This window comes from Pan paniscus, chromosome 14 (assembly GCF_029289425.2).
Source record: "Pan paniscus chromosome 14, NHGRI_mPanPan1-v2.0_pri, whole genome shotgun sequence".
NCBI classification, from domain to species: domain Eukaryota; kingdom Metazoa; phylum Chordata; class Mammalia; order Primates; family Hominidae; genus Pan; species Pan paniscus.
This window is the reverse complement of record NC_073263.2, coordinates 96,583,863-96,611,795: the sequence shown is the minus strand read 5'-3', so window position 1 is coordinate 96,611,795 and position 27,933 is coordinate 96,583,863. Positions and strand designations below refer to the sequence as shown.

General features: G+C 42.5%; 1 protein-coding gene across 2 annotated transcripts in view; it reads left to right on the top strand.

Moving 5' to 3' along the window:
- The window catches only part of ABCC4 (ATP binding cassette subfamily C member 4 (PEL blood group)), a 282,705-nt gene that overhangs the window by 220,505 nt on the left and 34,267 nt on the right, over nt 1–27,933 (top strand). For both annotated transcript variants that reach the window (XM_034936857.3, XM_055096905.2), the window contains 5 exons: nt 4,862–4,981; nt 6,088–6,198; nt 7,108–7,208; nt 8,560–8,751; nt 17,536–17,691. In XM_034936857.3, coding sequence (XP_034792748.3) covers nt 4,862–4,981; nt 6,088–6,198; nt 7,108–7,208; nt 8,560–8,751; nt 17,536–17,691 — 680 coding nt within the window. The remainder of the gene's footprint in view (nt 1–4,861; nt 4,982–6,087; nt 6,199–7,107; nt 7,209–8,559; nt 8,752–17,535; nt 17,692–27,933) is intronic.

Genomic DNA, 27,933 nt, shown 5'->3' with positions numbered 1-27,933 from the left:
TTTTATGGTTTGGGCCCGCTCATGAAATGAAGTTATTCGAGAGTCTTGTTTTAAGGGAGTCTGTGGTGTGTTGAAGGAAGCAGCCGTTCCAGAAGGAACATCTTGACGTAGACTGTCTGTGTCAACAGCCACATCCGATCCATGTGGATGTGGAGAAAAGGGGGACTTAGGAAGGCTTTTTGGGAAGCAGTGTAGGATTTTCTCTCTTGAATTTCAGCATGTACCCTAAAGCTTGAAAACATTTTCATGTGGAGATTCTGACAACCTTATCATGGCCCCTGAGGCATATTTGGGTGTTCCTGTACCCTGATTGGCTGTAACAATGAGTTAAATATGCAGGATTCTTTCTCCATGCGCTCAGATCACCAACTACGGGGGCTGGTTGGTTGGAACTATTTACTGTTATTCGTCCAGGGTGGTGGGTCTCTGCCATAAGTCACAATTCCACTGTTTCTTCTCAGCAGCAGTGGATCATGGTTTTTGAGACCACTGCTGGAGTCACCAGCTGAAAGCAGGATGCCTGATTGCCGTGGCAGGGAGGCATAATCCAGCTTCATCCTTGTGCCCTCAAGGATTTCCAAAGCCTCAGTTGGACTGCCTCACTGCCCCTGGAGTCATAGCCGGCATTTAATGAATCTTAATAACAAATCTGGGCCGGGCGCATTGGCTCACACCTGTAATCCTGGCACTTTGGGAGGCCGAGGTGGGTGGATCACTTGAGGTCGAGAGTTCGAGACCAGCCTGACCAACATGGAGAAACCCCATCTCTGCTAAAAATACAAAATTAGCTGGGCGTGATGGTGCATGCCTGTAATCCCAGCTACTTGGGAGGCTGAGACGTGAGAATCGCTTGAACCCAGGAGGTGGAGGTTGCAGTGAGCTGAGATTGTGCCATTGCACTTGGCAGGCTGAGGCAGGAGAATCACTTGAACCCAGGAGGCAGAGGTTGAGGTGAGCCGAGATTGCACCATTGCACTCCAGCCTGGGCAACAAGAGTGAAACTGAAAAAACAAAACAAAACAAAAAACAAAAACAAATCTGCAGTTGATCATTTTATGTTTGCAAGAGTCACCATATCAACAGTCAGTCATAGAGAAGTACATAAAAACCGGAATGGCATTTGGCTGCATTTCTCTAGCCACCTCCACTCATTTGGCAATGCCTGAAATGTGAAGCCGTATCCAATTTCTGTTTGTAAAGATATTGTGATCCACTAGCAATGTCTGCCATGAGTGTGAACCCATGTGTCCCATGTTCGTTCATCCTAGATTCCCAGGGACTTTGTTCAATGCAAGGTGGTTAATAAGCGGCACAGGAATAGGGAAGGCTGTTGGATATTAGCTAAGTAAGATTAGGGGATTTTTAAAATGTGGGCTACAAAGTCTGGAGAAAAATGCCCTCAGGATGCATGAGAACCTTTAACTCTGATTATTCTCTCTCTCAGATACTGTGGCTCAGATTAAAAGCACAGCCTTGGAAATAAAACAGATATGAGTCCATGCCCAAGTCTACCACTTGCATGGCTTACTTTACTTAACCTTGGGCAGTGTTTTTTTTGTTTTCTTGTTTTTGTTTTTTTGAGACATAGTCTCACTCTGTTGCCCGGGCTAGAGTGTAGTGGCCGTGATCTTGGGTCACTGCAACTTCCACCTCCCGAGTTCAAGAAATTCTCCTGTCTCAGCTTCCTGAATAGCTAGGACTACAGGCACCCGCCACCACACCTGGCTAATTTTTGTATTTTTAGTAGAGACAGGGTTTCACCATATTGATCAGGCTGGTCTCGAACTCCTGACCTCAGATGATCCACCCGCCTCAGCCTCCCAAAGTGCTGGGTTTACAGGCGTGAGCCATCGCACCCAGCTTTGGGCAGTGTTCTTAATGCCTCAAGTCTGTTTTTCCCTCTGTCAAGGATATAATACTTATGAGGGTTGCTTGAGACTGCTTGGAAACCTTGAACATACGGGAACTACCAGAGGCACTATAGCCTTGAGAATTAAAACCACAATAACCCTGAGAGGTCCCACACAGCGTCAGTACCCCGCAGCAAGACTGGTAGACCAGATCTTTGCATGCAATTCCTTTTCATGTTCTTTTCAGAGAAGACAGAAAATCTCTGTAGAGTATATCCTAAAGAGTTCTCTGTGTTGTGGAAAACACAGCTATTGATCTTGTGAAACGGCAGGTTGTGTCAGCCGGAAACTGCTGACTAGTACGTTAGAGCTGAGGCTTGACATACGCTCTCCCTCGGTACTAGTTAGTTGTCTTTGCAGACCTCCCAGCTCACCCTCACTGGCAGCCCTCTCAGCCCTAAGTGGGGTGTGAAAGAGAAAGGACTATCTTTTCAAAGGTTACAAATTCCTGCTATACCTTGGTAATTTGGTGTGAATTAAAGTGTGTAGCTTGATCTTCATGATATTCCCGGGTGTTCAAAAACCGGGATGGTACCTAATTTCTCAAGTTGACCCTGCCCTGAAACCCAGTTGGAGATAAAACAGTGGCAACTTGGGTCTCCTGATGAGGAAAGCAAATGACAATAGCTATGTTGAAGAATTTCATTCCAGGACTCTGTCCCCTTGACTGCCACATCTCCTTCCTTCTCAGTGGCATTCTCTATATGATGGACGTGTTCAGTCACAACACTCCCTTGCTCTGGAGGTAAGAGCATGGTTCTAGTGATTTCTCTGAACTACTGGGAGCCAAACTCTTTGTAGGGTAATGGAGCCTGGAATTCTCTTGTGTTATTCCCAATATCACCCTGTTTCCAGATTGACCAAGTTCCAGGGTGCAGGCTAGAACATCTGGGGTGTGCAGAAAAGACCTGTGCAGAACATCCAGCCTTTCTCACAGAAGCGCCAGCTCAGTCCTCTTATGGTTATGTCACCTGCCACCTTCCCAGTGCAAAGTTACAGGTTATAGGGAGCTGACACAAATAACGAGTAAAAGGTTACTCTGTGTGTTGAAGAGTAATCTTTTTGTTTTCTTGTTTTTGTTTTTTTTTTTTTGATACATAGTCTCACTCTGTCACCCAGGCTGGAGTGCAGTGGCCGTAATCTTGGCTTACTGCAACTTCCACCTCCCGAGTTCAAGCAATTCTCCTGTCTCAGCTTCCTGAGTAGTTGGGACTACAGGCGCCCACCACCACACTTGGCTAATTTTTGTATTTTTAGTAGAGACATTGTGGATGCCAGAGATAGAGAATAGAGAGAACCCTGTGGACTCATGGGAGGCTCTCTGCCTGAATTAGACATAAGGGAAGTGCCAGATCACATTCTGGTGGAGAATCTATGCTCAGGGAAGGTCTGGTTTCTTAAAGCACTATCACAGGAGAGGGACCCTAAAAGTTAGTGCCCCCAGTCAGATGTATCAGTCAGGAAAGAGCCCCAAGGATGGGTGGACAGTCAGTAACCTGCAGCTCCATCTGCCTTTCCCCAACCCAGGGCTTCCCACTTTCTCAGAACCCCAGTGTCTCATACCTGGTGGCCTCCTCCTTCTTCACTTACAGAACTGTGGACTCTGGACTCTGATATATGTGGAACCTCCATGTCTTGGCACACTGGTACCCCAGCACCCCCAAATGTGCAGTGTCTGTGTGTACAGTGGGCACACCAGTATTGAGTCAGCTATAGCACAGATCGGCATGTGGATGCTGGACTAAGAGTCCGACCCAGAAAATGAGTTAGAATTTTTCTCTTAAATTTTCCACTCCCGCCGCCCCTTACCCCCACCCTACCCCCTCATCATTTTATAAAACATATGTAGCCATCGCCTGTAAGATAGATTGGCCACGCACGGTGGCTCACACCTGTAATCCTAGCACTTTGGGTGGCTGAGGCAGCCTGATTGCTGGAGCCCAGGGCAGGTCGGGGCAGGGCGGCAACTCTCTCTTAAAAAAAAAAAAAAAAAACTACACCACACAAACAAAAACACAATGGCTCAAGGAGGAGCAGCTGGTCAGGGAACCTCATGGGATATCCAGCTCCCAAAGAAAAAAGAAGTCACACAAAAAAGAATTCACCTCTTAAAATTCTGTAGAGATGAAGAACCCACTGAGACCACAGTCAGATTCTGAAAAAAGCAATGGCACATGCCATAGAGACCTCCAGAGATCAGGACAAGTTTGCAGTGGGGCAGTCATAAAAACATCCGTCCGGTTCCTGGAGCCAATGTTAAGACCATTCAGAGACATCTTGGCTGGGCAGGTTCCTTGGGCACAGCACAAGGGCATTGCATCACCCAGGTCCATGGAGATCACAAAGGATTCTTCCAGCATGAGTGGGCACAGAAGATTCCCCAGGATGCAGGGAAGTGACAGTCTGTCTGTTCAGCTCACTTACTGAGTACTTGTCCTGTGCCAGGTACCGTCCAGTTACCAGGGTGCAATGGCTATAGCTGACCCTTGAGAAATTAGCAATTTAAGGTGGGGACAGACACATAGATGGCTAATTGTAATTCAGTATGGTGAGTACTCTTAACAGAGAATTGTTTTTTAAAATCCTACTGGCTCAAAAATCAGAAAAATATCATTTCTGCCCAAAGAGATGTCAGGGAAGAATATGGAGAGGAGGAAGACCTGGAAGGCTGAGTTAGGAAGGAAAGAATTATAACTAGATTTGAATGTGGTCAAAGATAGGACGTTTATTTCCAGGCCCCTTATGTGAGGTGTGGTTTGAGCAGGAGCTTGAGATTCCAGTGGCAGGGTCCCCTCAGGCTATTGGGAGCATTTATTTCTCCTTGAAACATGAAGCCTCCTAGGAGGCCTGCGTGTGCTGTTTGGTGGATATGTGACCATGGAGCTTGGGAGGCCACAGGTTTTTCTGCACCCAGCCTCACTGAGCTGTTTTCTCTGTCTCTGTTTCCCCAGCTCGGAGTCCAGTGTTTTCCCACTTATCATCTTCTCTCCAGGGGCTCTGGACCATCCGGGCATACAAAGCAGAAGAGAGGTGTCAGGAACTGTTTGATGCACACCAGGATTTACATTCAGGTCTGTCTATTTCTGGAAATGGTTTCAAAGGACAGGATCTGCTGCTTTTTCTGGCTTAACCTCCCTGGTCAGATGAGCTTGTTGGCGGGCACCTCAGGGCCCAGCCCCACATCCTGCTTTTTTGCGCATCTTCGTCTCCTTTCCCATCCCCTTCTTCTGGGCTTGGACTCCTCTCGGAATCGCTGCTGCACGTTCCTTCTTTGTGCCCCCTGACTGGCTTGTGGGGTCTTTCTCTCACCATGCATGGCCTGTGGCTCTGTCAGCAAACGTTTTCTGCAAAAGACCACCTAGTAAGTGTTTTAGGCATTGTGTGCCATTATTGTCTCTGTTGTGATTAATCACCTTTGCCATTGTAGCACAAAAGCAGATGTCAATACATTGGCAAATGGCTGTGACTATGATTCAATAAAACTTTATTTACAAAAATAGGTGCTGGCTCACGTGCTGTAGTTTGCTGACCCCTTGCATCAGTGAAGATTTTTTCAATATGGAAATTTCAGAATTTCCACCAAATCTACAAAATTCAGATCCATCATTCCAATCTTTATTTTATCTTGCTGATTAAATCGCACTTTAAAAACCACATGCTAAAAGGAAAAAAGAAGTAGCAAACAAACAAACAAAAAACCACATGCAAATCCTGTTAGTGAGGTCATTTTGATATAGCCCCTAAGCAATAGTCAGTGTGTGTGGGCCTTCTGGTAAGTATGGAAGGTGGGAGAAGTAAATTGGGAGCTGCACTCTGCTGTTGGAGAACTGGACCAGTCAACCATGTGTGTGGGTGGACTTCACATGAGATGCACTTCACATAAGTATCTCTCAGCACTGTACGAGATGTCCTTATGAGACTACTTTTCTCAGTTCTTTATTAGGATCATATTTCTGGGTTTCATATTCGCATGCATCCTCACACAAAGCCACTGTACCATTGTGTATGTGTATTGTATATTGCCTGTATCACTTAGCTTTCTGGAATCTAAAGATTCCTTGGGTGTGCAACTTTGGTGCCCTACTCCACATAAAAATCTTCTGTAGCTCAACTGAGCAAAACACACTCTCACATTCATCTACTTATTCATCATGCTTATTACCGTTCTCAAATTCAGAGGCTTGGTTCTTGTTTTTGACAACGTCCCGCTGGTTCGCTGTCCGTCTGGATGCCATCTGTGCCATGTTTGTCATCATCGTTGCCTTTGGGTCCCTGATTCTGGCAAAAAGTAAGTACAGATGTGAATAACTATGTATGGTATGATTACAATTTATAGCTGTGTTTACATTTATTAAACTCTTGCCACCCTGTCTACTACTACATACTGTTTGGTCCTAATGAAGTGTATTAAATCATTTACGATGTGTCAGGTTAGGTAGGATTCAGCAGTGTGACTCATTTAAGGAGTCATTTGGGTCTTGATGGGTTTATCTTTCTTTGAATGGGTTGAGATATGCGCAGTTGAGATTCTGAACATTCCTGTTAGTGTCTGGTAGTTGTGAAGAGAAAACCAATTGATTCTGAAGCATTTTGTCCAACTTAGGGTGTTAGCCTTCCAACTACTTGAATCTATTGTTTGTAGTTGCCTGGTGCATGAGGTTGAGAAAAATTCTCAGCAGGAGAGTATTATCTTCAATGCCACATGGGTACCAGACAAGCAGGGCATGAGTTCACCACCCCAGTAACAACAGTGCATTACAATACTTAATAATGGAACAAGGAGAGTAGTATTTTAGTCTCAAAAGCATTGGCACTTACAACCTATTGCTTTGTTTTTAGTGGTTTCCAGCTGTGGTTGCATTGCACGTAGAAAGTGGAATAATGTAATGGGCTTTGAAACCATAATAATGAATGTCTGAATAATGACATTATTTCTTGCGTTTGTAATACTGTTAATTAAATCTATGTCGATCCTGTTGGAAATCATAAAATCATCTAAAAATTTTTCTAAATATACAGTGTTGTTTTCCCCATTGTATCTTGATCTCAAGCAACAAATGGTAAAAGTATAGCTATTAATGTCATTAAATGCGAATTGTTTCAACATTATGAAGGGTTCCTCTTGGTAAGTGGCAGAAGGAGCCAGGCTTAGGTTTGAAGTGAGACTGACTTTATTCCCTTCTTCGTCCTTACGTAGCTCTGGATGCCGGGCAGGTTGGTTTGGCACTGTCCTATGCCCTCACGCTCATGGGGATGTTTCAGTGGTGTGTTCGACAAAGTGCCGAAGTTGAGAATATGGTAATATTTATCTTCACGTTCTTTGCCTTTTCAAGTCTCCTTGCCATTAAATGGTATAAAAGCCATTCTTATGTGAAATATTAAAACTGTTATTTTTACATCTTTGGTAACAGATTTTTTTAAAGATCCTTCCTCCATCTGTTTAAAGTTAATGTAAAATAAAATATATACATCTTTTTCTGAGTCTTATGGTTGCTCTGTCAGCAGGTTTTATATTCATCACAAGCTTTTTCAGATGTAATAAATGTCTCTGTAGGAGGGAGGTTCTGAAATTCTAGAGAGGATATAAGCTAATTTCTTAGAAGCCTGTTTAATTTTGTTTCTTAACGGGTAATTCCTCATTCCTGGTAAAAGAAGATTTCAGTATTTTGAGGTTGTTTACATTTAATTAATAGGTCTCCTCCTCTCCCAGTTCTAGCGTTTACCCTCTTATGTGATGAACAGAAGGGAGGAAGGCCTTAGCTTTGCTGGTGTGCCTTCTTGGTACAGAAAGCCTCCTCTTGGAATGTGCTAGTCAAAGGGTATTAGTTTATGGTGGTATAGGAGGCTTTAATCAATGTTTTAAATATTTGCACCTTCCCCTAAAGAGAGAAAAGCAATAAACGTAAAAATCTTTTCATTCTTCTCATAGAGCAAAAGTTGAGTAATTATTACAGTGAGGTTTCACAATCATCCAGTTTAACTGACCTATATCAGGTGATCCTTCTATAGCAAAAGATTCTTTTTTGGGGGGTAGGGGTGAGGGGACAGAGTTTTGCTCTTGTACCCCAGGCTGGAGTGCAATAGTGCGATCTTGGCTCACTGGAACCTCCACCTCCCGGGTTCAAGCGATTTTCCTGCCTCAGCCTCCTGAGTAGCTGGGATTACAGGCATGCAGCACCACGCCCGGCTAATTTTTGTATTTTTAGTAGAAATGGGGTTTCACCATGTTGACCAGGCTGGTGTCAAACACCTGACCTTAGGTGATCCACCTGCCCCGGCCTCCCAAAGTGCTGGGATTATAGGCATGAGCCACCGCGCCCAGCCAGCAAAAGATTCTTGATTGGTGGCTCTAAGTATTCCTTTCCTTTACAAAATTTTCTTGCCTTTAATACAGATGTGAGAAGTGGATAAATAAAATCTAAGCATTCATTTCTCTCATTCTTTTAACCTAATGTTGAAGGAAGTGGTTGTAAGTGAAGGTGTTACACAATGATGAACCAAATTTGTAAGTCATCAACATCCTCGTCTGTCTCCTGCTTCTCTCCTTAACCAACTATGTATGAAAGAAGAACATTTCATTGACAGTCTCTTAACATCCATAAATGACACCCTCCATTCCTAACCCCTTGGGATGTCATATTTCTTTCAGATGATCTCAGTAGAAAGGGTCATTGAATACACAGACCTTGAAAAAGAAGCACCTTGGGAATATCAGAAACGCCCACCACCGGCCTGGCCCCATGAAGGAGTGATAATCTTTGACAATGTGAACTTCATGTACAGTCCAGGTGGGCCTCTGGTACTGAAGCATCTGACAGCACTCATTAAATCACAAGAAAAGGTTTGTTTAAAGCATCTTGCCTCTTCTCAATTTCAGAAGATTTAGTGCTATGTCTGCTTGTTGTCTTCCTTGTGGATGTGTGAAGGGGATCAGTGATACGTAGGTTAACCTGTCTTGGAAACTAACCATGGAATGTGGATACCAGCATTCTTCCTGCTGTGAACTGCTTTACTGTGGTTGGTGGGCCCCGGGCCTCAGGGCTGGAGCTTAACGTGACCCAGGATACTCTGTTTGATACCTAATTACTCATGGATTTTTCCAGGAAGTCAACTCTGGCTTTGTGTCACCAACACTCCTATGTCTAATTCTGTCAATTTTTACTTTGTTGCATTTCTCAAGTCCTTCTCTTCCCCTCCATTGCTGCAGCTTCTGTTCCAGCCTTTCTCCTCCTCCATCCTTTGGTCCTGTATTAGTCTGTTTTCACACTGCTGATAAAGGTATACCCAAGACTAGGCAATTTACAGAAGAAAGAGAGGTTTAATGGACTTAAAGTTCCACATGGATGAGGAGGCCTCAGACTCATGATGGCAGGCAAGGAGGAGCAAGTCACATCTTATATGGATGGCAGCAGGCAAAGAGAGAGTTTGTGCAGGGAAACTTCCCCTTATAAAACCATCAGATCTCATGATACTTATTCACTATCATGAGAACACCACAGGAAAGACCTGCCCCCATGATTCAATTACCTCCCACCGGGTCCTTCCCACAACATGTGGGAATTTAAGATGAGATTTGGGTGGGGACACAGCCAAACATTATCAGGCCCTTTCCTTAGTCTTTCTTGCCTTCCTTTAACCTGTGCTTTGCTTTCCCTCCCCATCCCTTTCACTGCAAACTCTTTCTTTCTGAAACAGTTTGATCACAGATCTGATCCTTACATGGCCAGCTCCTTGCCTGGGTGAGCAGCTGCTGCAACCTTAATGAGCCCCAGGCCCACCCTGACAGGACCTGTCTGGCTCTCAGCCCCCAAGGGAAGACCCAGATCCCATGACCCCATCAGTGCTCAGAAATCAGACCCCCAAGCTGGAGGCAGTAAAGGCACCAGAGACTCACTCAAAGTCAGTGAAAGGAAAACAAGGAGGGACTTGGGAGGCTGTGTGGAGTTTTGTGAGCTGGTTTTGCAGGTATCTAAGTCTGCCAGCAATGTCCCTTTCACATGTGTCCTGGGGCCCTTGGCTAGGACTAGGACAGCCTCTTGAACTAAACCAGAACAAACAAGACAGTAGAATCTCTTCCCCTTCCCACCCCTCTCCTCACAACTCCCAATATGGACACACATCCCCTGCACTCAGGGTGCCCTTCTTCTCCCCAAGCACCTGTCTGCCTTGCTCTTAGTGTGCACCCTTTTCAGTCAGTTCAAACATCTCTGCCTCTTTGAAACTATATTCTCCATGTCATCTGATAGATTCTTTTTTCGAGACAGAGTCTTGCCCTGTCGCCCAGGCTGGAGTGCAATGTCACATTCCCGGCACACTGCAACCTCCACCTCCCAGGTTCAAGCGATTTTCCTGCTTCAACCTCCCCAGTAGCTGGGATTATAGGTGTGCACCACCACACCCAACTCATTTTTGAATTTTTAGTAGAGACCAGGTTTTGCCATGTTGGCCATGGCTGGTCTCGAACTCCTGAGCTAAAGTGATCCGCCCACCTTAGCCTCCCAAATCATGCCTGGGATTACAGGCATGAGCCACCATGCCTGGCCAGATTCTTTAATATAACGTCTGTGGCCCACCCGTGTTCATAACAGCATTATTTGCAGTGAGCAGTAGGTGGAAGCAGCCCAAGTGTCCATTGACTGAGGAATGGAAAAACAAAATGTGATACGCACGCATAATGGAATATTATCCAGACTTAAAAAGAAGGTGATTCTGACACATGCTGACATGTGTGATTCTGACATGGATGAGCCCTGAGGACATTATGCTGAGTGAACTAGGCCAGACACCTAAGGACGGTGCTATAAGGTTCCACTTACATGTGGGTACCTGGAGTAGTTAGTCATGGAGACAGAAAGTAGGATGGTGGGCGGCAGGGGTAGGGGAATGGGCATTAGTGTTTAATGGGTACAGAGTTTCAGTTTTACAAGGTAAACGGAGTTTTAGAGATGGATGATGGTGACGGTTGCCCAACAACATGAATGTATTTAATATAATTGAACTGAACATTTTCAAGTGATTACAATGATCAATTTTATGTTACTTTACCACAATTTGAAAAGTACATAAAGTACCTTTTGTGTATTTTACCACAATTTTTTTTTAAAGAAGATAGCATGATGGCGTGATTTATAATTCTGGGTCAGCATCTCACAGTACCCTGAGCCTCTTAAAGTCAGGGAGCATTTTATATTCGTCTCTGTACCCCCAGAAAATGGCATGCTGCAGGGCACATGGTGGGTGCCTGTGAGAGTGAGGGATATGCACATACAAAGAAATCGGTAACAAAACACACACGACAGCTCCCGCAACAGCCCGTTCTCTGGGTGTCAGTGTTAGATACTTTCGGAACTGCTCTTTTCAGCACTTCCCACCACAGACCCATTTAATGGGCTATAGTCACAATTGAATGAATGATACCCTTGTGCCATGAAAAATAAATATACAGCTTCATGCCCAGAAGATACCCAGGGAACCAGCAAAAGCTGATTCCTCATTATCTACCCAGCGTCCTTGTGAGTGTGAAGAAGGTAGAGACCACTCTGCAGGCAGCATCAGCTGTAGCTCTTGCTGAAAGCAAGGTTTCTCAAATTCTGTTCCCGATGGGGCCAGGGGGATGTTTGCTTACTCTCAGACAATGTGTTATTAGGTCCTACCTGATTAACATCATTCTGTTAGTTTGGCCACGTTGTAAATTTCCCTTGTAGCCATAAAATATGAATTATCTACAAACCTGTGTTGTACACATTAGAAAACAACCTATATCCCCACATTGATATCGTTCCATCTTAAAACCCCCCCAAATCTTAGGATTACCTGAGATCTAAAATGTGGGAGGGTAAATTGAATTTGAAGACTGAATTATAGCTACAACCACTTGGCTTTTGAGACAGAGTCTCGCTGTGTCATCTAGGCTGGAGTGCAGTGGCGCAATCTTGGCGCATTCTGCCTCCCAGGTTCAAGCGATTCTCCTGCCTCAGCCTCCCGAGTAGCTGCGATTACAGGCACCCGCTGCCATGCCTGGCTAATTTTTGTATTTTTAGTGGAGCCCGGGTTTCACCATGTTGGTCAGGCTGGTCTTGAACCCCTGACCTCAAGCAATCCACCTGCCTCGGCCTCCCAAAGTGCTGGGATTACAGGCATGAGCCACTGCGCCCAGCCCCACTTGGCTTTTGATTTGTGTCCTGGTTCACTCACAGTGTCACCTTTAGCTTCATTTGTGTATTCAGGCAACATCGTGGTGAGTTGGTTCCACTTTTCTTGTGTATATTCAGGGTTCGTCTCCTCCACACCTGCCTGCAGCCCCAGGATCTCAGGCAGTCCCTTTGCTGTTGGAGCTGATGGAGAGGGGCATTGTTTCCAGTGGAGATGTAGGAATGTGTCCACACAGCAGAAACAGGGCTTCATTCTCTTTCAATTGCTTCATCTGCTCAGATTTCCTGGACATTATAACAAATAGGAAAAAGTAATAGGCGCTAAGTAAGTTTCTAATTCACAGAAGAAATAGCAAGTAAAAAAGAATGAACCAAAATGAGGTATATACCACCCTAGCCTTCCTGGTTAGATTCCAAACACTGGCTGCATTTTTCATTTAGATGATTTTGTGGTTGATTTAATCATTTTAGAGAGTACTGGGCCATTTTAAAGCATTTTTCAGCTCTAGAGGTAGATTGATTTTGGTTTGTTATTTTTTTTCCTTGCTCAAAGCTATTACTTGGATAATACATTTTTACAGATGTGTACTAGACCTTGCTATAATGTGCAAAAATATTAGTTTCTTATATTCTCTCCTTTTTTACATTAATGTTTGCTGAGAAACCCCTCCTCTCACAGCCAGATTGTCCCACTTGCCCTGCCTGCTTGCTCATCTCAGGGGCTGGGATCAGCATCACCTGCCTCTGCTTGGAAACATGTTAGAAATGCAGACTCTCAGGCCCACCCCACCCTTTTGATTAAAATTGCACTGGGACGAGAACCACCCCCACTCCTGCCCCTGCAGTAAAGCGGTTGCTCTCCGGTAAGCAATTTTTGATGACTAATAATCTGTGATTTCCAAGAAACTTCCTTTGACAACTTGAAGTGGAGCTCGTGGATTGCCCCAGCCCCTCTTGTGACTAAACATGAGACTCTGGATAGTCCTGGGCCAAGTGCCACCCTACAGGTTTTTTGTTTTTTTTACTTTTATATTCTGCAAATTATGAATTTACATTACAATTTAATTCTGTGTGATTCCACATTTATGCATTCATTTGCACCTTTCCGGTCATCTCTGTCTTCCATCACAGTTTTCATCCCACCATACAGCCTTCCATGAATAGCAGTCTCTGTCCTCATACCAGCTCAGCACAGCGATGTATTTGAGTTCCGTTCACTGCTGATGGGATCAAAATGAGTCTCACTGCCCCACAGTGCACTAGGTCTGTCTGGCCTGTTTCCCAGTTGCCCCGTGTCCAACGTAGCTGCAGGCTTCTCTCCCAGCCTCTTCTGTGGGTGCCAGTTCTTCCTGTCAACAGCTGTAATCCACCCTAATACAGGTACTGTCTTGGCTCAAAGTAGTCAGCTTCTTGTCCCAGCCACCTTCTTATACTCACGCATGTCCACAGCATGCATTAAATGTATGACAATAGGACCAGTATGGCAGGCCAGTGCCTTTAAACACAACCACACTTCTCCCCGCTGTCTCCCTTCTAGCTACACCAAGGGAATACAGAGCCAGGCTATCCAAGTGATTGGGAGGCCATCAGCAGAATGGGCAAGAGGCAGGCAGACTTGGGTTTCAGTCCCATTCCATCACTTAGGGGCTCAGTCATTTCAACAGTTTAATCAGTCTTACTAAGCCTCGATTTTTCTCTTTTGCAAAATGCAAGTGATAGGGCCTAACCATTAGAGTTGTATAACTTAAACAAGATAACAGGTGTAAAACACCTAGCTTATTGTATACCTGAACAATATGGCAATAGATTTCCCATAAGTGTTTCAAGCCTGAGTTAAATGCTTAACTCTCTGGGGGATTTCTGTTTTTTTTTTTTTTTTTTTTTTTTTTTTTTTGCAGAACACCACAGGTGATACAAATAATACAAAGCTAATTCCAATATAGGCCCTGCCCACAGCACCTATCCCCTAGTAGAAGAAACAAAGTAGTATATAAATGCCTACTCTGTAAGATAGAAGGAGTTCACAGATTTTATGGCTGTTTAGAAAAGGTGTTACGACAGCCATTAAGTGTGGGAGAAATCCACATGAGGGGACAAGTGGAGGATTTTAAGGCAATTACACATTTGAAACAGACTTTGGAAGGTGGTTAGGATTTCAGCAGGTCGAAATGCATGTGAAAGGCACGATGGCATATGCCTAGGCTCGATGCCGTGATTTGATATGAAGAATTAGGCATCTCTGAGCGTACAAGGGCATGAACTACCAGGTGAATAACACACATGTGCACACTTAGTCCTCACAGCCACCCCGCAAACTCAATCCTGCTCATGGAGCTAAGGATGGAAAGGTTAGTTGGGACCGTTTTGTAGAGGAGGTTTCCCAGTGTGGAGTGCCAGGCAGAGAGCTGTACTTCGGAAGTTTAATCTGAGAAATGAGTGCACGGGGAAGACGCTGAAGGCCTGAAGCCAATTGATTTTATGTACTGCTGGCAAGATGTGATGGGGCAAGTGATTCCACTTTGTAGAATCAAACTAATGTTGATTAAAACAAAGTTATAACACCCTGGTTAGTGAATTTGCAGGGATACAGGTGGGAGTAGAAATTGGTATCATATTTCTGGAGGGTATTTTGGCATCACTTAACAGCCTCCTTTGAAAATGTTCATACCTGTTCCTCAGCAATTCCACATCTAAGAATTTATTTTAAGAAACCAATTAAGGTTGTTTGCAAAGATGTAGCTTCAAGGATATTTAACATGGTATTATTTACAATAGCAAAATATTGGAGCCTAAACATCCACAAATAGGGGATTTGTTGAATAAATAATCATATATACTGTAATATTATGTAGCTACTGAAGTAAATATTTTTATTAAATAATAGATTATAATATTCTGTGCATATTCTCATTTTGCCTAAATATATGAGATTATATCTTTAGGAACACAGATAACTCACACTCAAGTTCAGAAAGAAAAGGTATTAACATGTGACAAGGATTCTGTCAGATTGCTGGGGTTGTGGCCAGCATTTCTTTATTTTTCGAATTCACTTGCACTGATTATAACTAGCAAAAGAGTTTTTGTTTTTCAAATGTTAATGCAGCCTTGCCCTGAGGTAATGGCTGCAGAAATTAAAGTGAGGGTATTGAGTCAAGAAACAGAACAAGTAATATTTTTAGTGCTTGGAGTTGAGAAAACCTGGGAGATGGGTGTTTTGAGCCTGTGAACTTGGGGAAGAATTTATTAGATTAAAATGGAGGAGTTAGAAGCAGCAGCTGTTTGGAGGGGGGCTGTTGGGTATTAATCATGTTGAGTTTCATATATGAAGAGAGATCCAAGTACAAATGTCTAATGTTTGGCCAAAGAGACCACTCTTGGCCCAGTTGGGGAAACAAAAAGGGTCAATTGTAAAGCAATTAAAATAAAACTAAGTGTCTCTTTCGTGTTATGAATGTAAACTTACTGATATTAGTGATATTCTCCAGAGGATTTGATAAAACCCATTGGTGACTTATGAAAGACTTGGAGACTGTAATTTTGATGACTTTGAAGAGAACTAACCAGAGCCAGGTTTTCTTTGGTTGCCTTTTGCTGATTATATCCTCACCTGAGTTTGGAGTGCCTAGTCTTATGGTTGTAGGCAGCCCTCAGTGTTCCCTACCTTTGAGGGGGTCCGTCCTGGCCATCTACTAATAATGGCCTACAAATGTCCAGGTTTGCACAGATGGATCAGTTTCCCATAGAGCTGATAACATGAGTGTCCACACATTCTCAAAAACACAGCATTTGTCTATGTCTAGATACGTGCTGATTTACTGAGAAACACACATAAGCCCCCCCCACACACACACATACACACATACACGTGTGTGTGTGTGTGTGTGAGAGAGACAAAATATAGTCAGGTATTTAATATTTGGAAGTTTCTCTACCAAAGAATGTGTCATCTTAAATGATAGAGCTCTGGAAAAATGAATACCTGTTTATGTCACTTGTGACACCTCTGTCTTGAATTAATATCCCTGTGAAATTATCTCAGAAATTCAATTGGTGTGTGTGTGTATATATATATATACACACACACACCCGGATGTACCTATGTGCAGAAAATGGCCCACCTATAAAGTATAAACTAGGATTTACCATAAGGTAGAATATGACTCCAAAGTTAATAAAATTAGCTAAAGCCACTTTTTAAACATTTACATTTTTATATTTTGTACATGTATCTCTTTAAAGATAAAATTCCTTGTGGAAATGCCATTATTGACTTTACAGATATGGAGGTGTTCAAATGAGGTAATATGTCACATTTCCAGCACATACCCAGTGTCCAGTAAAGTTTTGCAGTGAGTTTTAAAATTTATTAAATAATGGACAAATGATTGAAGGCATGTTTTATGTCCTTCGTTGACTCCAGATTTCTAAATAAGGAGGATGTCATTTCTTGGGAAGTTCCCACCAGGAAATTTGCAGTTGTGCAAGGTCATTGGTGCAGAGGCCAGTTTCTGCATACAGATTTATATGCACACATGTGAAAGCCAGTTTTTACAATATAGACATATTGCCCCCACCTTTTTACCTGCATTTTATTGATTCTTTGATCGTATTGGCAGTGTACTTCATTTCTCTCTGTCTTGGCTTTAATAGAGGAGTGATACTTGACACAAATGTTTCTCAAGGGGCAATTGTAAGTATTAATTAGTTTGTAGAATGCCTTTTGAACTGTGCAGATGAAAGGCCTTACGTAAATAGCAAATGTTACTTGCGTTGTTGTTGATCTCATTATGTGTTTTTTGGCTACCGGTTACTACTGTCTTTTAAGACATTGCAATCTTCACTTCAGAATTTCGAAACATTTCCTTTTGAGACAAAATATAGGCAGATATTTAATATTTGGAAGTTTCTCTACCAAAGAATATGTTATCTTAAATAATAGAACTCTAGAAAAATGAATACTCGTTTATGTCACTTCTGACACCTCTGTCTTGAATTAATATCCCTGTGAAATTATCTCAGAAATTCAGATTACTCAGATCCTGCAAGTAAAGCTAATTTAAAAGTTGCCTTTTCATGGGCCACTTAGGAGACTGTTGACTTTTCAATGCCAGTAAACAGATTCTGTTATTTTTAACTCTTTTTTAGAACAGTGGATCTCAACCAGGGGCAATTTTGCCCCAGGGGACGTTTGTCAGTGACATTTTTGGTGGTATCATTTTGGGAGTGTGCTCCTGGTATCTATGCAGTAGGGTCCAGGGATGCTAGCAAACCTCCCACAATGCCTGGGGCAGCTTCCAAAATGAAGAAGTATCCAGCTCAGAAGGTCATCAGTGCTGAGGTTGGGAAACTCTTAGACTACACTCAATATAGAATGTCCTTAATTCTTCTTCAAAAACCGAAAGTTGTCTCCTAGTTTTGCTGCATCCTGTGATTTTTTTTTTTTTAATCCTGCCGCCTGGATCTCTCTGTAGGTTGGCATTGTGGGAAGAACCGGAGCTGGAAAAAGTTCCCTCATCTCAGCCCTTTTTAGATTGTCAGAACCCGAAGGTAAAATTTGGATTGATAAGATCTTGACAACTGAAATTGGACTTCACGATTTAAGGAAGAAAATGTCAATCATACCTCAGGTATGCAAGTCATAGCGTCCTTACCTGCCCCTTTTGTAAGAGCTACTATGTTTAATTGCTTTTACTCTTATTGCTTTTTTTAATTGGATGAAAGGATTTTTTTTTTTCACCCAATAGAGCATGTTTTTATGAGCAGATATTTTCAACAGGTATTTTCATCAGATATCCGGCTTTGTTCATTTCTCTGTGTGTGTGTGTGTGTGTGTGTGTGTGTGTGATATTTAATAACTTACCCAGATAGATTTCTATACTAAGATGCCACAGTTTTATCCATTGATAACCATAAAGAACAAAATGATGCATGGTTTGTTTAGCACTGGGGAGGTTTCTATGGGGAGATGTGGATTTTAAGTGTCTTAATGATGGAATTTTGCTGTAGGAACTAAAGCTACCTTCTCAAAGGTGATTACCTCCATGAAGGGCTTTCTGTGAAACTGTGGGCTGTGAGAATTAAAAAACTTATAGTTGCTTTGTGGTGACTTTTAGAATCTAGCTCTTGGTGAATGATTTTAACCAGGAGGTTGTTAAAGAATAGCAAGGAAGAACATGAGAGACGGAATTCCATCTCTCTGCACTTCTGCTTCATCTTTCTTACGATCACCATTGTGAGAGTGTGTGGTGTATTTCACACAGACCCAGTGAGTGTTTGCTCTGATGGTGGAGGGTTAAATTGGCCATCCTTTCCTGGACTCTGATTCTATTTTCTTTTCTTCTCCTTCGCAGAAGTGACTCTCAAGGAGTGTTCTAGAGATTGGATTATTTGTACAATAAGAGCTCCTGTCATTGCTTTGGTTCATATTTAACATAAATTCAGAAAGTATTCATTGAGTAATTACTATTCTCCAGGGGTATAGGCATGAGCAACATAGACCTTGTCCCCACCAGCATGGGGTCTGCAGCTGTGGGGCCTCATGGCTTCCATCGGACCTCACAGTTCCATCCTGTCCTTCACTTCAACACCTCCACATATTCAACTCCAGACATGGCTGGGTTTTTTGTTGGTTTTCTTTTAATGTGGGTTTTTTTTTTTTAACACTCTATAGTCATTGAGGGGAGCTGAGGAACACACACACACACACACACACAAACACATATTCTGGAGAAGAGAAACACAGAGAGGAGACAAGAGCAAAACCCAGGCAGTAATGAGCTTTCTGGGCATGTGGATATAAACAACTCTTCAATGCCCGTTTATTAGGAAGCATAGAGAACGAGCCACCGGAAGGGAAGGAGAATGTGATTTTTATCTTAGACCAAGTACAGTTATGGCTATCCTAGCACTGACCTCTAAAACAATTGGAATCACGCTTAAGTAATTTGGAGGATGTGAAGAAATTGGAACCCTGTGCACTGTTGGTGGGAATGTAAAATGGTGCAGCCACTTTGGAAAACACTGTAGAGATTCCTCAAAAAATGAGAGCTAACGTGATCCAGCAGTTCCACTTCCAGAAAGAATTAAACGCGGGATGTCAGAGTTTTGTACATCCATGATCATCACAGTACCCAAAAGGTGGAAATAGCTCATGTCCGTCGCCAGATGAGCGGATGAATAAAATGTGGTCTATCCATACAATGGGAAATTATTCAGCTTTAAAATGGAAGGAAATCCTGACAGTCTATAATGCAGATATACCCTAAAGACATTATGCTAAGTGAAATAAGCCAGTCACAAAAGGACAGACACTAGATGGTTCCCCTAATATGAGATACCTAGACTAGTCAAATTGACAGAGACACAAAGGAGAAGCGTCGTCACCAGGGACTGAGGGAAGGTGGGGGGTTGGGAGTTACATTATTTCACACAGGACTTCAGTTTTGTCAGATGAAAAGCGTCTTGTGAATGGATGGTGGTGATGGCTGCAAAACAATGTGAATGTCCTTAAGACCACTGAAATGTTGACTTTGAAATGGCAAAAGCGGTAAATTTTATGCTATGTGTATTGTACCACAATTTTTATTTTTAGTTTAAAGAAAAAAAAGTATCCCTTTCAGGATAAAATGGGAAGAAATGTTTAGCACGTTAGATTCCCTCTGGCTATTAGAAGCATGACTTAGTGCTTACAGTAGAAAATGAGAGTATAAATTCTCAAGTTTTATATTTTGGTTATGCCCATCTTAAAAATGGGCCAAATGAGGTTTACTTAGCAGAGATAATGGGCATGTCTGTAAAGTGCTTTTATATCCTTGGATGAAAGGTTCTAGGAACGTGCCCTGCATTACTTTGAATGAATTCTTAATAAGAAATAGTTGTGTGCTTGTGTACATAAAAGAACTCTAAATAAAGAAGTAACATTAGCTGATTCTTGGCTCTGCCAGTAATGTTTTGGAAGCACATCTGAGCAAAGACTAAATATACCTTGACATCACCAGGTTTTGGTTCAGTTCCATAAGATTCCACCCTACTTTTGAGCAAATGCTCTATGTATGTAGTCCAGGGAGCATGCTTACAAAACACTGCTAAGCTTTGTATCCATGTAGATCCTGATCTCCAAGCATTGTAAACAGAGAAACTTTCTTTTTTAACTTTGTATGGCTTTGTCTCCAAGGCTCAATGTTGGTTGAAAAAAAGAAACATAGTCTAGAGGGACTGTGCAATACTTAATGCGACCCAGGAAATCATTCAGCAGACTGCCTGGGATAGAATCTTTCAGAGCATCTTCTAAGCGTCAACACGACCCACATTTTTATTCCAGCACTGCCTGATAGAAGTGTGACCTCAATGAAGTCACTTAGCCTCCAAGCTTCAGTTTCCTCATCCTTAAACCAAACCTAGTAATTACTAACTTACAGATTTGTTGTGAAGATTTTACTGGATGAGAACATGTTTGTGGCCCTACTCTGGGTTCTGAGGAATGCTCAATAGTAACTATTTCTAATTAAGGATTGGGGTGCAGGCCTTTAGGGCATTATTGCTACTCGCTATTCTAGAAGGACTTGGCTCATTAACTTCTGTTTCTATTTTTGTGATCCTTGGTGAATTCCTTTAACCAAATTGTTTATGTAAATTTAAATAGTGAAGCAGCAACAAACAAACAAAAAATGTGCACAATAAAAGCCTAAGAGAGAAATCTAATGTTTTTCTCACAAGGAACAAAAGGTGAGGCTATCACTTTGTTTTCTGGCTTTCCCCCACCCCGGTCTTAGCGGCATTCCTCACCACTCTCAGTACCCCTCTAATGCTTTGCATTTCATGAGCAGGCAGCCGACACTGGTTCTCAGCCCTGCGTGAGAACAGGGGCTTGTCCCTCTTAGATCCAGTGCTTTAGTGATTGTTGCGTCCCAGACAAGTTACACAAGTAGTGAGAATTCCTAACATTTGCAGAATCCTTAACATGGTTATCTTCTTTCCTTGCCATCTCCCACTTCGTCCTCACAGCAATTCTGTGTCATCCTCATTTGACACATTTTCAAACTGAGGCACAGAGAGCTTAACCCACTTAACAAGTAAACAGCAGAGTCAGGATTCAAATGGAATTTACGGCGAATCTCAATGCCAGATCCTGAGTTCCTGAACCCTCTCCTAGGGACTTTAAACCCATGTTGGCTGGCGCAGTCCCCGATCAGAACTCTGCTTTGCAACATGATTTAGTGTGGGCTCGTACAGGTGCGCACACACGCACAGAAACAAAAGTCTCACAACACGATATTACTCTATGCTTCTGCGCCCTGATATTTTCTATTATATCCATTCTATTCTGGTTCATATAAAAGACATAAGGATGGTCACGAGTCACAAAAGTGATTTCATGATCCATTGGTTGCACCTGCCATTTGAAGAACAGCGTGCCTCACTGTGCTGCCCTGCTTGGCCGGGCTCCTGCTGCCTGGCAGCACCGTGCAAGGAGCCTCATGACACAGTGATTGTCACTGCAGCCCTGCAGGGTGTGTCAAGTTAGCCCCATTCTCCAGGAAGGAAACTAAGGCTCAGGGAGATTAATAACTTACCTGGAGATGAACAGCTAATAAGTAGTAGAATCAGAACTCAGAACTATCCAACTCAATTTTTTTTCAGTAAGTATTTGTTGGACAGCATGATACCTCATCAGACATTTTACTCATTGTTTTTCTTTTCTTTTTCTTTTTCTTTTTTTTTTTTTTGAGACGGAGTCTTGCTCTGTTGCCAGGCTGGACTGCAGTGACGCCATCTCAGCTCACTGCGATATCTGCCTCCTGGGTTCAAGCGATTCTCCTGCCTCTGCCTCCCGAGTAGCTGGGATTACAGGTGCGTGCCACCACACCCAGCTAATCTTTGTATTTTTAGTAGAGACAGAGTTTCACCATGTTGGCCAGGATGGTCTCGATCTCCTGACCTTGTGATCCGCCTGCCTCAGCCTCCCAAAGTACTGTTTGTTTTTCTGTCTACCCAACTTACAAAAGGTTCCCAGAAGCCATAACCAAAGAGAGCAAATATACAGCAAAGTCAAAAGGTATCTTTTCTTTGAACTTTATCTGTCATTTGGACAGTTAGGTCATTTTGAAAGACTGAATCATTTGTGATTTATTTTTATTTTTATTTTTTCCAAAACCTTAAGTGACACTAAGCACTAAAAGAAAATCATTTTGGAAACAGAGTGTATTCACTTATGTGTCGTGGGCTAGTGAGCGTCAGAAGAACCTCCAAGCCTTACCTTGTGGGAGCTCAGAGCCCTTTTTCTTCCGAGGCCTCGCTGGCTGCAGAGGGTGGAGAAGGCTGGAGACTTGAGGTTGCATGAAGGTTACTGGTCTGCAGTGCAGAAAGCATACACCCCTCTTCCTCAGAAGTGAGTGGAAAGCCAAATGGCTTGTGTCACCACACACTGATGTAGGGAATCTAGGAAGTGTGGGAGCAAACACAGCAAAAGCAGAACCAAGTGCTGTTTCTTCGAATGGCCATGTTTGGGCAAGTCTAGCCTGCATGGCTTCCTGGGGTTGTGTGGAGCACGAGTTTCTGTGTTCTCTCTCTTCCTGGCTTATCCCTTTCATTTATGGTTCAGGGTCCTCTGTCACTCTTGACCACACCATTAGCAACTCAAATTCGTGGTTAGGAGTAAGCAGCAAGGACCCGGGAAAGAACTGGGGCACAGAAATGATGACATACACAGTCAGGGGCCAGTCCTGGAGTCACTTTAAGAAACAAATACTGGGCCGGGCACAGTGGCTCACGCCTGTAATCCCAGCACTTTGGGAGGCCAAGGAGGGTGGATCACGAGGTCAAGAGATCAAGACCATTATGGCCAACATGGTAAAACCCCGTCTCTACTAAAAATACAAAAATTAGCCGGGCGTGGTGGTGCGCACCTGTAGTCCCAGCTGCTCGGGAGGCCGAAGCAGGAGAATCGCTTGAACCCCAGAGGCAGAGGTTGCCATGAGCCGAGATTGTGCCACTGCACTCCAGCCTGGCGACAGAGGGAGACTCTGTCTCAAAAAAAAAAAAATACTGAATTCTTAAGAAAGTACCCCTCAATTTGTATTCAAAATTTCAGGAAGAAGCAAACAGTGAAAGTACTTCCTAAATAATTTCCCTAAACAGAATAGTTAGCTGAAATGTATGCTTCCTTTGTGTTCATGACACGGGGTAGTTAAGTGCACTTCCCAAGGAGAACACCAACGTGATACTATAACTCAGACAAGAGTTTGCTTAACTGAAGGATCTGGAAAAATGGATTTCAAAACTTTTTTTAGGATGGATTATTTACTCCTCCAATCCTACTGGCACAAATAAATGTTTTCAACTAAAGAGTAACTTCATGCAAATTCAACATTTATGATAGCACCCTAACGGCTGGCATACATCAACAGCTATAATCTTTGTTAGGATTAAACAGATTCATTTTTCATATTTGATGGACTTTTTTGTTTTTCTATCAAAGCAAAAGCTAAGTAGTTTTTAAGCAGCCCACTGCTCAGACTTCTGCTATCTTGGTATTTCTACTCCCTGAATTTTCTTCAGTAAGTTGAAAAGGTTAACCAGAGTGTGTCTCTTTAAGACTTCTTTTTTTATTACCTGATTTTCTTTCCTTTTTTTTTTTTTTTCTTCTTTTTGAGAACAAAATTCAAAGGGAAAAGAGGTAGGTATGCAGTTACTAGTAAAAAAATACAATTGGATTCTGGCCTAATGCAGTCAGTCCTTTGTTTCTGCACACTGAAGTCTTCATTAAGGCCATGGAACTGCTGCCTGGAGCTGGTGACCTTTTTGTATCTAAAGAAGACTTTACACGACTTAAATTCTTTTTCCTTTGTTGGCGAACAATGTTCTTTTCTTCTGAAAATGGATGATGATCAGTTCATTCAGAGGCTACAGGGTTTTTTTAAAAAAGAAGGGAAACCAAGATTTAAAGTGACTTCAGGTGATTCCCTCATTCTTGACACAGGGAGATGAGCTGCCCTGAATCAAGGTCTTCAGGATTTGAAATGCACACATAGCTCTGAGGACATCAGGCAGCAGCAGTCATGGCTAGCTACTGTGCAGTGTATATTTTAAGAAAGCGAAGTTTCCTGGTTTGGGACAAGATTAGGGTAAAGTATTGTGCTTTGTCCTGCTGGTTTGTAACTCCCCATGCGATTTTTGTCTTGGTCCCAGGTCGTTTTAAGTGTCTGAAGGTTGGTGGATAGAGTTTCTTCTTGAGATAATGAGAGGCTTGTCTTCCAGAAGTTTATATGAAAGCTCTAGGAAGACTAATTTTCAGTCTTGCAGTCCTGCTGAGGGATTATCAATTTACTGCACTAAATGCTTTGATTCAGAATGGCCATTTTTAGGTCACGTGGTGGGTTTTTTTTTGCTGTTGTTGTTGTTGTTTTGAGACAGTCTTGCTCTGTCTCCCAGGCTGCAGTGCAGTGGCGCTATCTTGGCTCACTGCAACCTCCACCTCCTGGGTTCAAGTGATTCTCCTGTCTCAGCCTCCCGAGTAGCTGGAATTACAGGCGCACCCCACCCTGCCTGGCTAATTTTTGTATTTTTAGTAGAGATGGGATTTCACCATGTTGGCCAGGCTGGTCTTGAACTTCTGACCACCAGTGAACCACCTGCCTCGGCCTCCCAAAGTGCTGGGATTACAGGCATGAGCCACCACACCCAGCCTGGTCACATGTTTAATATCAACTTGTCTTATGTGAGTAATGAGGACAAAATTACTACTCAGTATGGCGCAAAGATTTTTAAAAAGTATGACCTTTAAACCCTAATGAAAAACAGATTTGATCTAGTGCTTCATTTAAAATAATACGTTGAACAGAACATTGGTTTTGCTAACAATGGAGGTTAAAACTCGTACTAAATGACATTTTAAAATATATACCATCAATAAATATGTACTTAGGCTACTAAATCTTTTATATTTTACATGAAGATTGTATGTCTACCATAAATCTCTACTCTGAAATGTTCTGCCTGCAAACATTTTTACAACACTTATTTATTTGTTTACTAACTTCATTACATGGAAGAGGGTACTTTAAATAATAATATCTATCAGAAATGATAATTAATTTGACTCTTATCTGCTCTTGCAGTATGTGACTACGATGAGCACTTTTATTACCTTTTGAAGATAATATAATTGTTTCTTATTTGGCAAGTGGATGAAAGCAGAATTAGAAACCAAAATGAACACCATGTATAAAACACATTGGCATATTAAAACAGACATTGTTAACAAATTACCTGCTGGTTTTAAAGAAAAATATAGGTTCAATCAGTTAATGTTTTATTAAATCATTCTCATTCAACAAGTTTTGATTGAAATTTTACTCATTATGAAATCTATATTTAGTATGTCATAACAAAGAAAAATATTCTTATTTACTAAACTATTTTATTCTGTGTAATGCTGCTAACTAAACATAAATAATTGCTTAATATTTTCCTTTAAATTGATAGTACGGATTTAAGCAGGAACCTTTATGGCAGTGGGAAATGCTTAATCTTAAATTTTGGCTTTTTTAACCAAAAAAAAAAAAGCCAGTAATGATGGTTGGTGATAATTAGCAGAGCCTCCATAGGTCCTGCAGAGTATCTGAGGTCAAGGTTTAGAGCTCGGCCCAAAGTAGCTGCAGACATTGTTGGCTCGAATTGAGCAACTCAAGGTCCTGTGAAGAATCACACTTTAATCCTTCCCCCGGTCTTTGGAGGGATTCAGCCATTTAAAGGGGTTTCCCTCCTAAAGGAAGAAAGTAAGGAAGGTGACAGGCAAGGGGCCCTGGATTATGGAAGACAGGATGATTGGACTTGAATTGTACACTCATATGCCTGTTCTTTTGAGCCACCAAAACCGCTATTCCGAAACATGCTAATACCATGAGCCCTTTCATCACTCAACAGAGGCAGAACAATCAGTCTTTAAAATGCAAAGAAATTTGTTCATAGATTGGCTTAGGTATCATCTCTCTAGAGCATACTATGAAAACCTAGGCAGACCCTCAATCAAACCCTAGACCTGGTAATGGGTGTGATTTTTCTCTAGGAGAGGAACCTGAAGGAAAACAATGTTCAGGTAACATAGGTCGTCATAGGCAAGGTAATGGACTTGTTAATATAAGCAAAGAACTGCGTCTCACAGCTCTAAATGGGCTCAAAGCCCATTTCTTAACCCATTCCCCTCTTAGCTCCTTTATCTCCTCAAACACATATCCTCAAAGAGTCTCTGGGTTGTGGCCACTGAACGGAATTGTGCCCTCAGTTTAGGGCTTGTGGGGAGGAGGAGGAGCATCAAAGAGAGAGAGGAAGGAGTTGCAGCCACCCCTCTCCTGGCCACATTGTTTCTGTATACCTCATTTAAACGACGAAAGAAAGAGGAATTACCTCTTGGACCTGGGAGGCAGAGGTTGGAATTTTAGAGTTGATAATTACATAGAGTAAGTCAAGTTTTTATCTTTTAATCTGAAATAACCAGAATGATGGTTATTCCCCTCACAAGAAATTCTCACCATTGTTTAGATGGTTGTTCAGGTTTTGGTCTTCAGTTGGGTACTTTTAAGACAGACCTTACCTGTGACTCTTGGAATTTTTCAGTTCCATTTGGTAATTCAGAAACATCATGTGACCAGTGACTTTTCAGTGCTTTTGGAAGGATATTGGCCACTTTATCAGCTTTATACACACAAAGTGCCCATTTTACCGTCGTTTCCATTTTTGCATTTTGCTGAGGACTTATGTTTTTGGTGGCACCCTGTCTGCCTTCTACATCCGTTTCTTCCTCACCAGCCTTAAAACAGAGACGATAGGGAAAGGGATGAGAGCCTCCCTGGGTATCATTTTTCTTTATGGCTGGAGAAAAAAGAAGTCTACCACCTTTATCTCTCTTCTCAGGCTTTTGGGAAGTGAGGAGGAACAGTCCTGCCCCAAAGCCAGGTGAGATTTGAGGCCAGTGGTTCCCTTGAGCATTTCTCCAGTACCTGTGGAAGAGTCTCACCTTCTCTTGTTCCCACATCTGTGCATCCCCTTGTTCTGCCCCTATCCTTGAAAGCAGTTGATGGGGCTCCTATATCCTTATGGGCTGGCTTATTAGAGCCTTCCAGAAGAAAAGTTTGTGTTTTTTTTTGTTGTTGTTTTTTTTTTAAGATGGAGACTTGCTCTGTGGCCCAGGCTGGAGTGCAGTGACGCGATCTTGGCTCACTGCAACCTCTGCCTCCCAGGTCCAGGTGATTCTCCTGCCTCAGCCTCCCAAGTAGCTGGGACTACAGGTGCCCGCCACCGCACCCAGCTACCAGAAGAAAACTTTCACACAGCCTACCTAAGCTTATGTTCAAGAGTCTCTCTTGAAATCCAGAAGAGGCCGATATTCTAAGAGTGATTTAATTGTGGGATCCTCCTGAAGCAGATGAATAGGAACAGCTATTTAAATTGATGTAATTTTATTATGACCTCCTTCACAGTGGTTTTCAGGTAACCCTGCTTTCTTAGTTAATAATGAGGTTCTGTGACCCAGGTAATCTTGATGCACAGATGAGATAATGTGGGGATTCACTGATGCAAAATCAGAGGCAATCCTTTCATAAGTAGAGGTGCCTTTGGCCCCAGTTGTTTAGATCTCCTTTGGCCAAAAAAAAAAAAAAAAAAAAAAAAAGGATGTCCCATTCTGACATTGGAGAGATTTTTTTTTTTTTTGAGATGGAGTTTTGCTCTTGTTGCCCAGGCTGGAGTGCAATGGCACGATCTCGGCTCACTGCAACCTCCACCTCCTGGATTCAAGCGATTCTCTTGCCTCAGCCTCCCAAGTAGCTGGGATTACAGGCATGTGCCACCATGCCCAGCTAATTTTTATATTT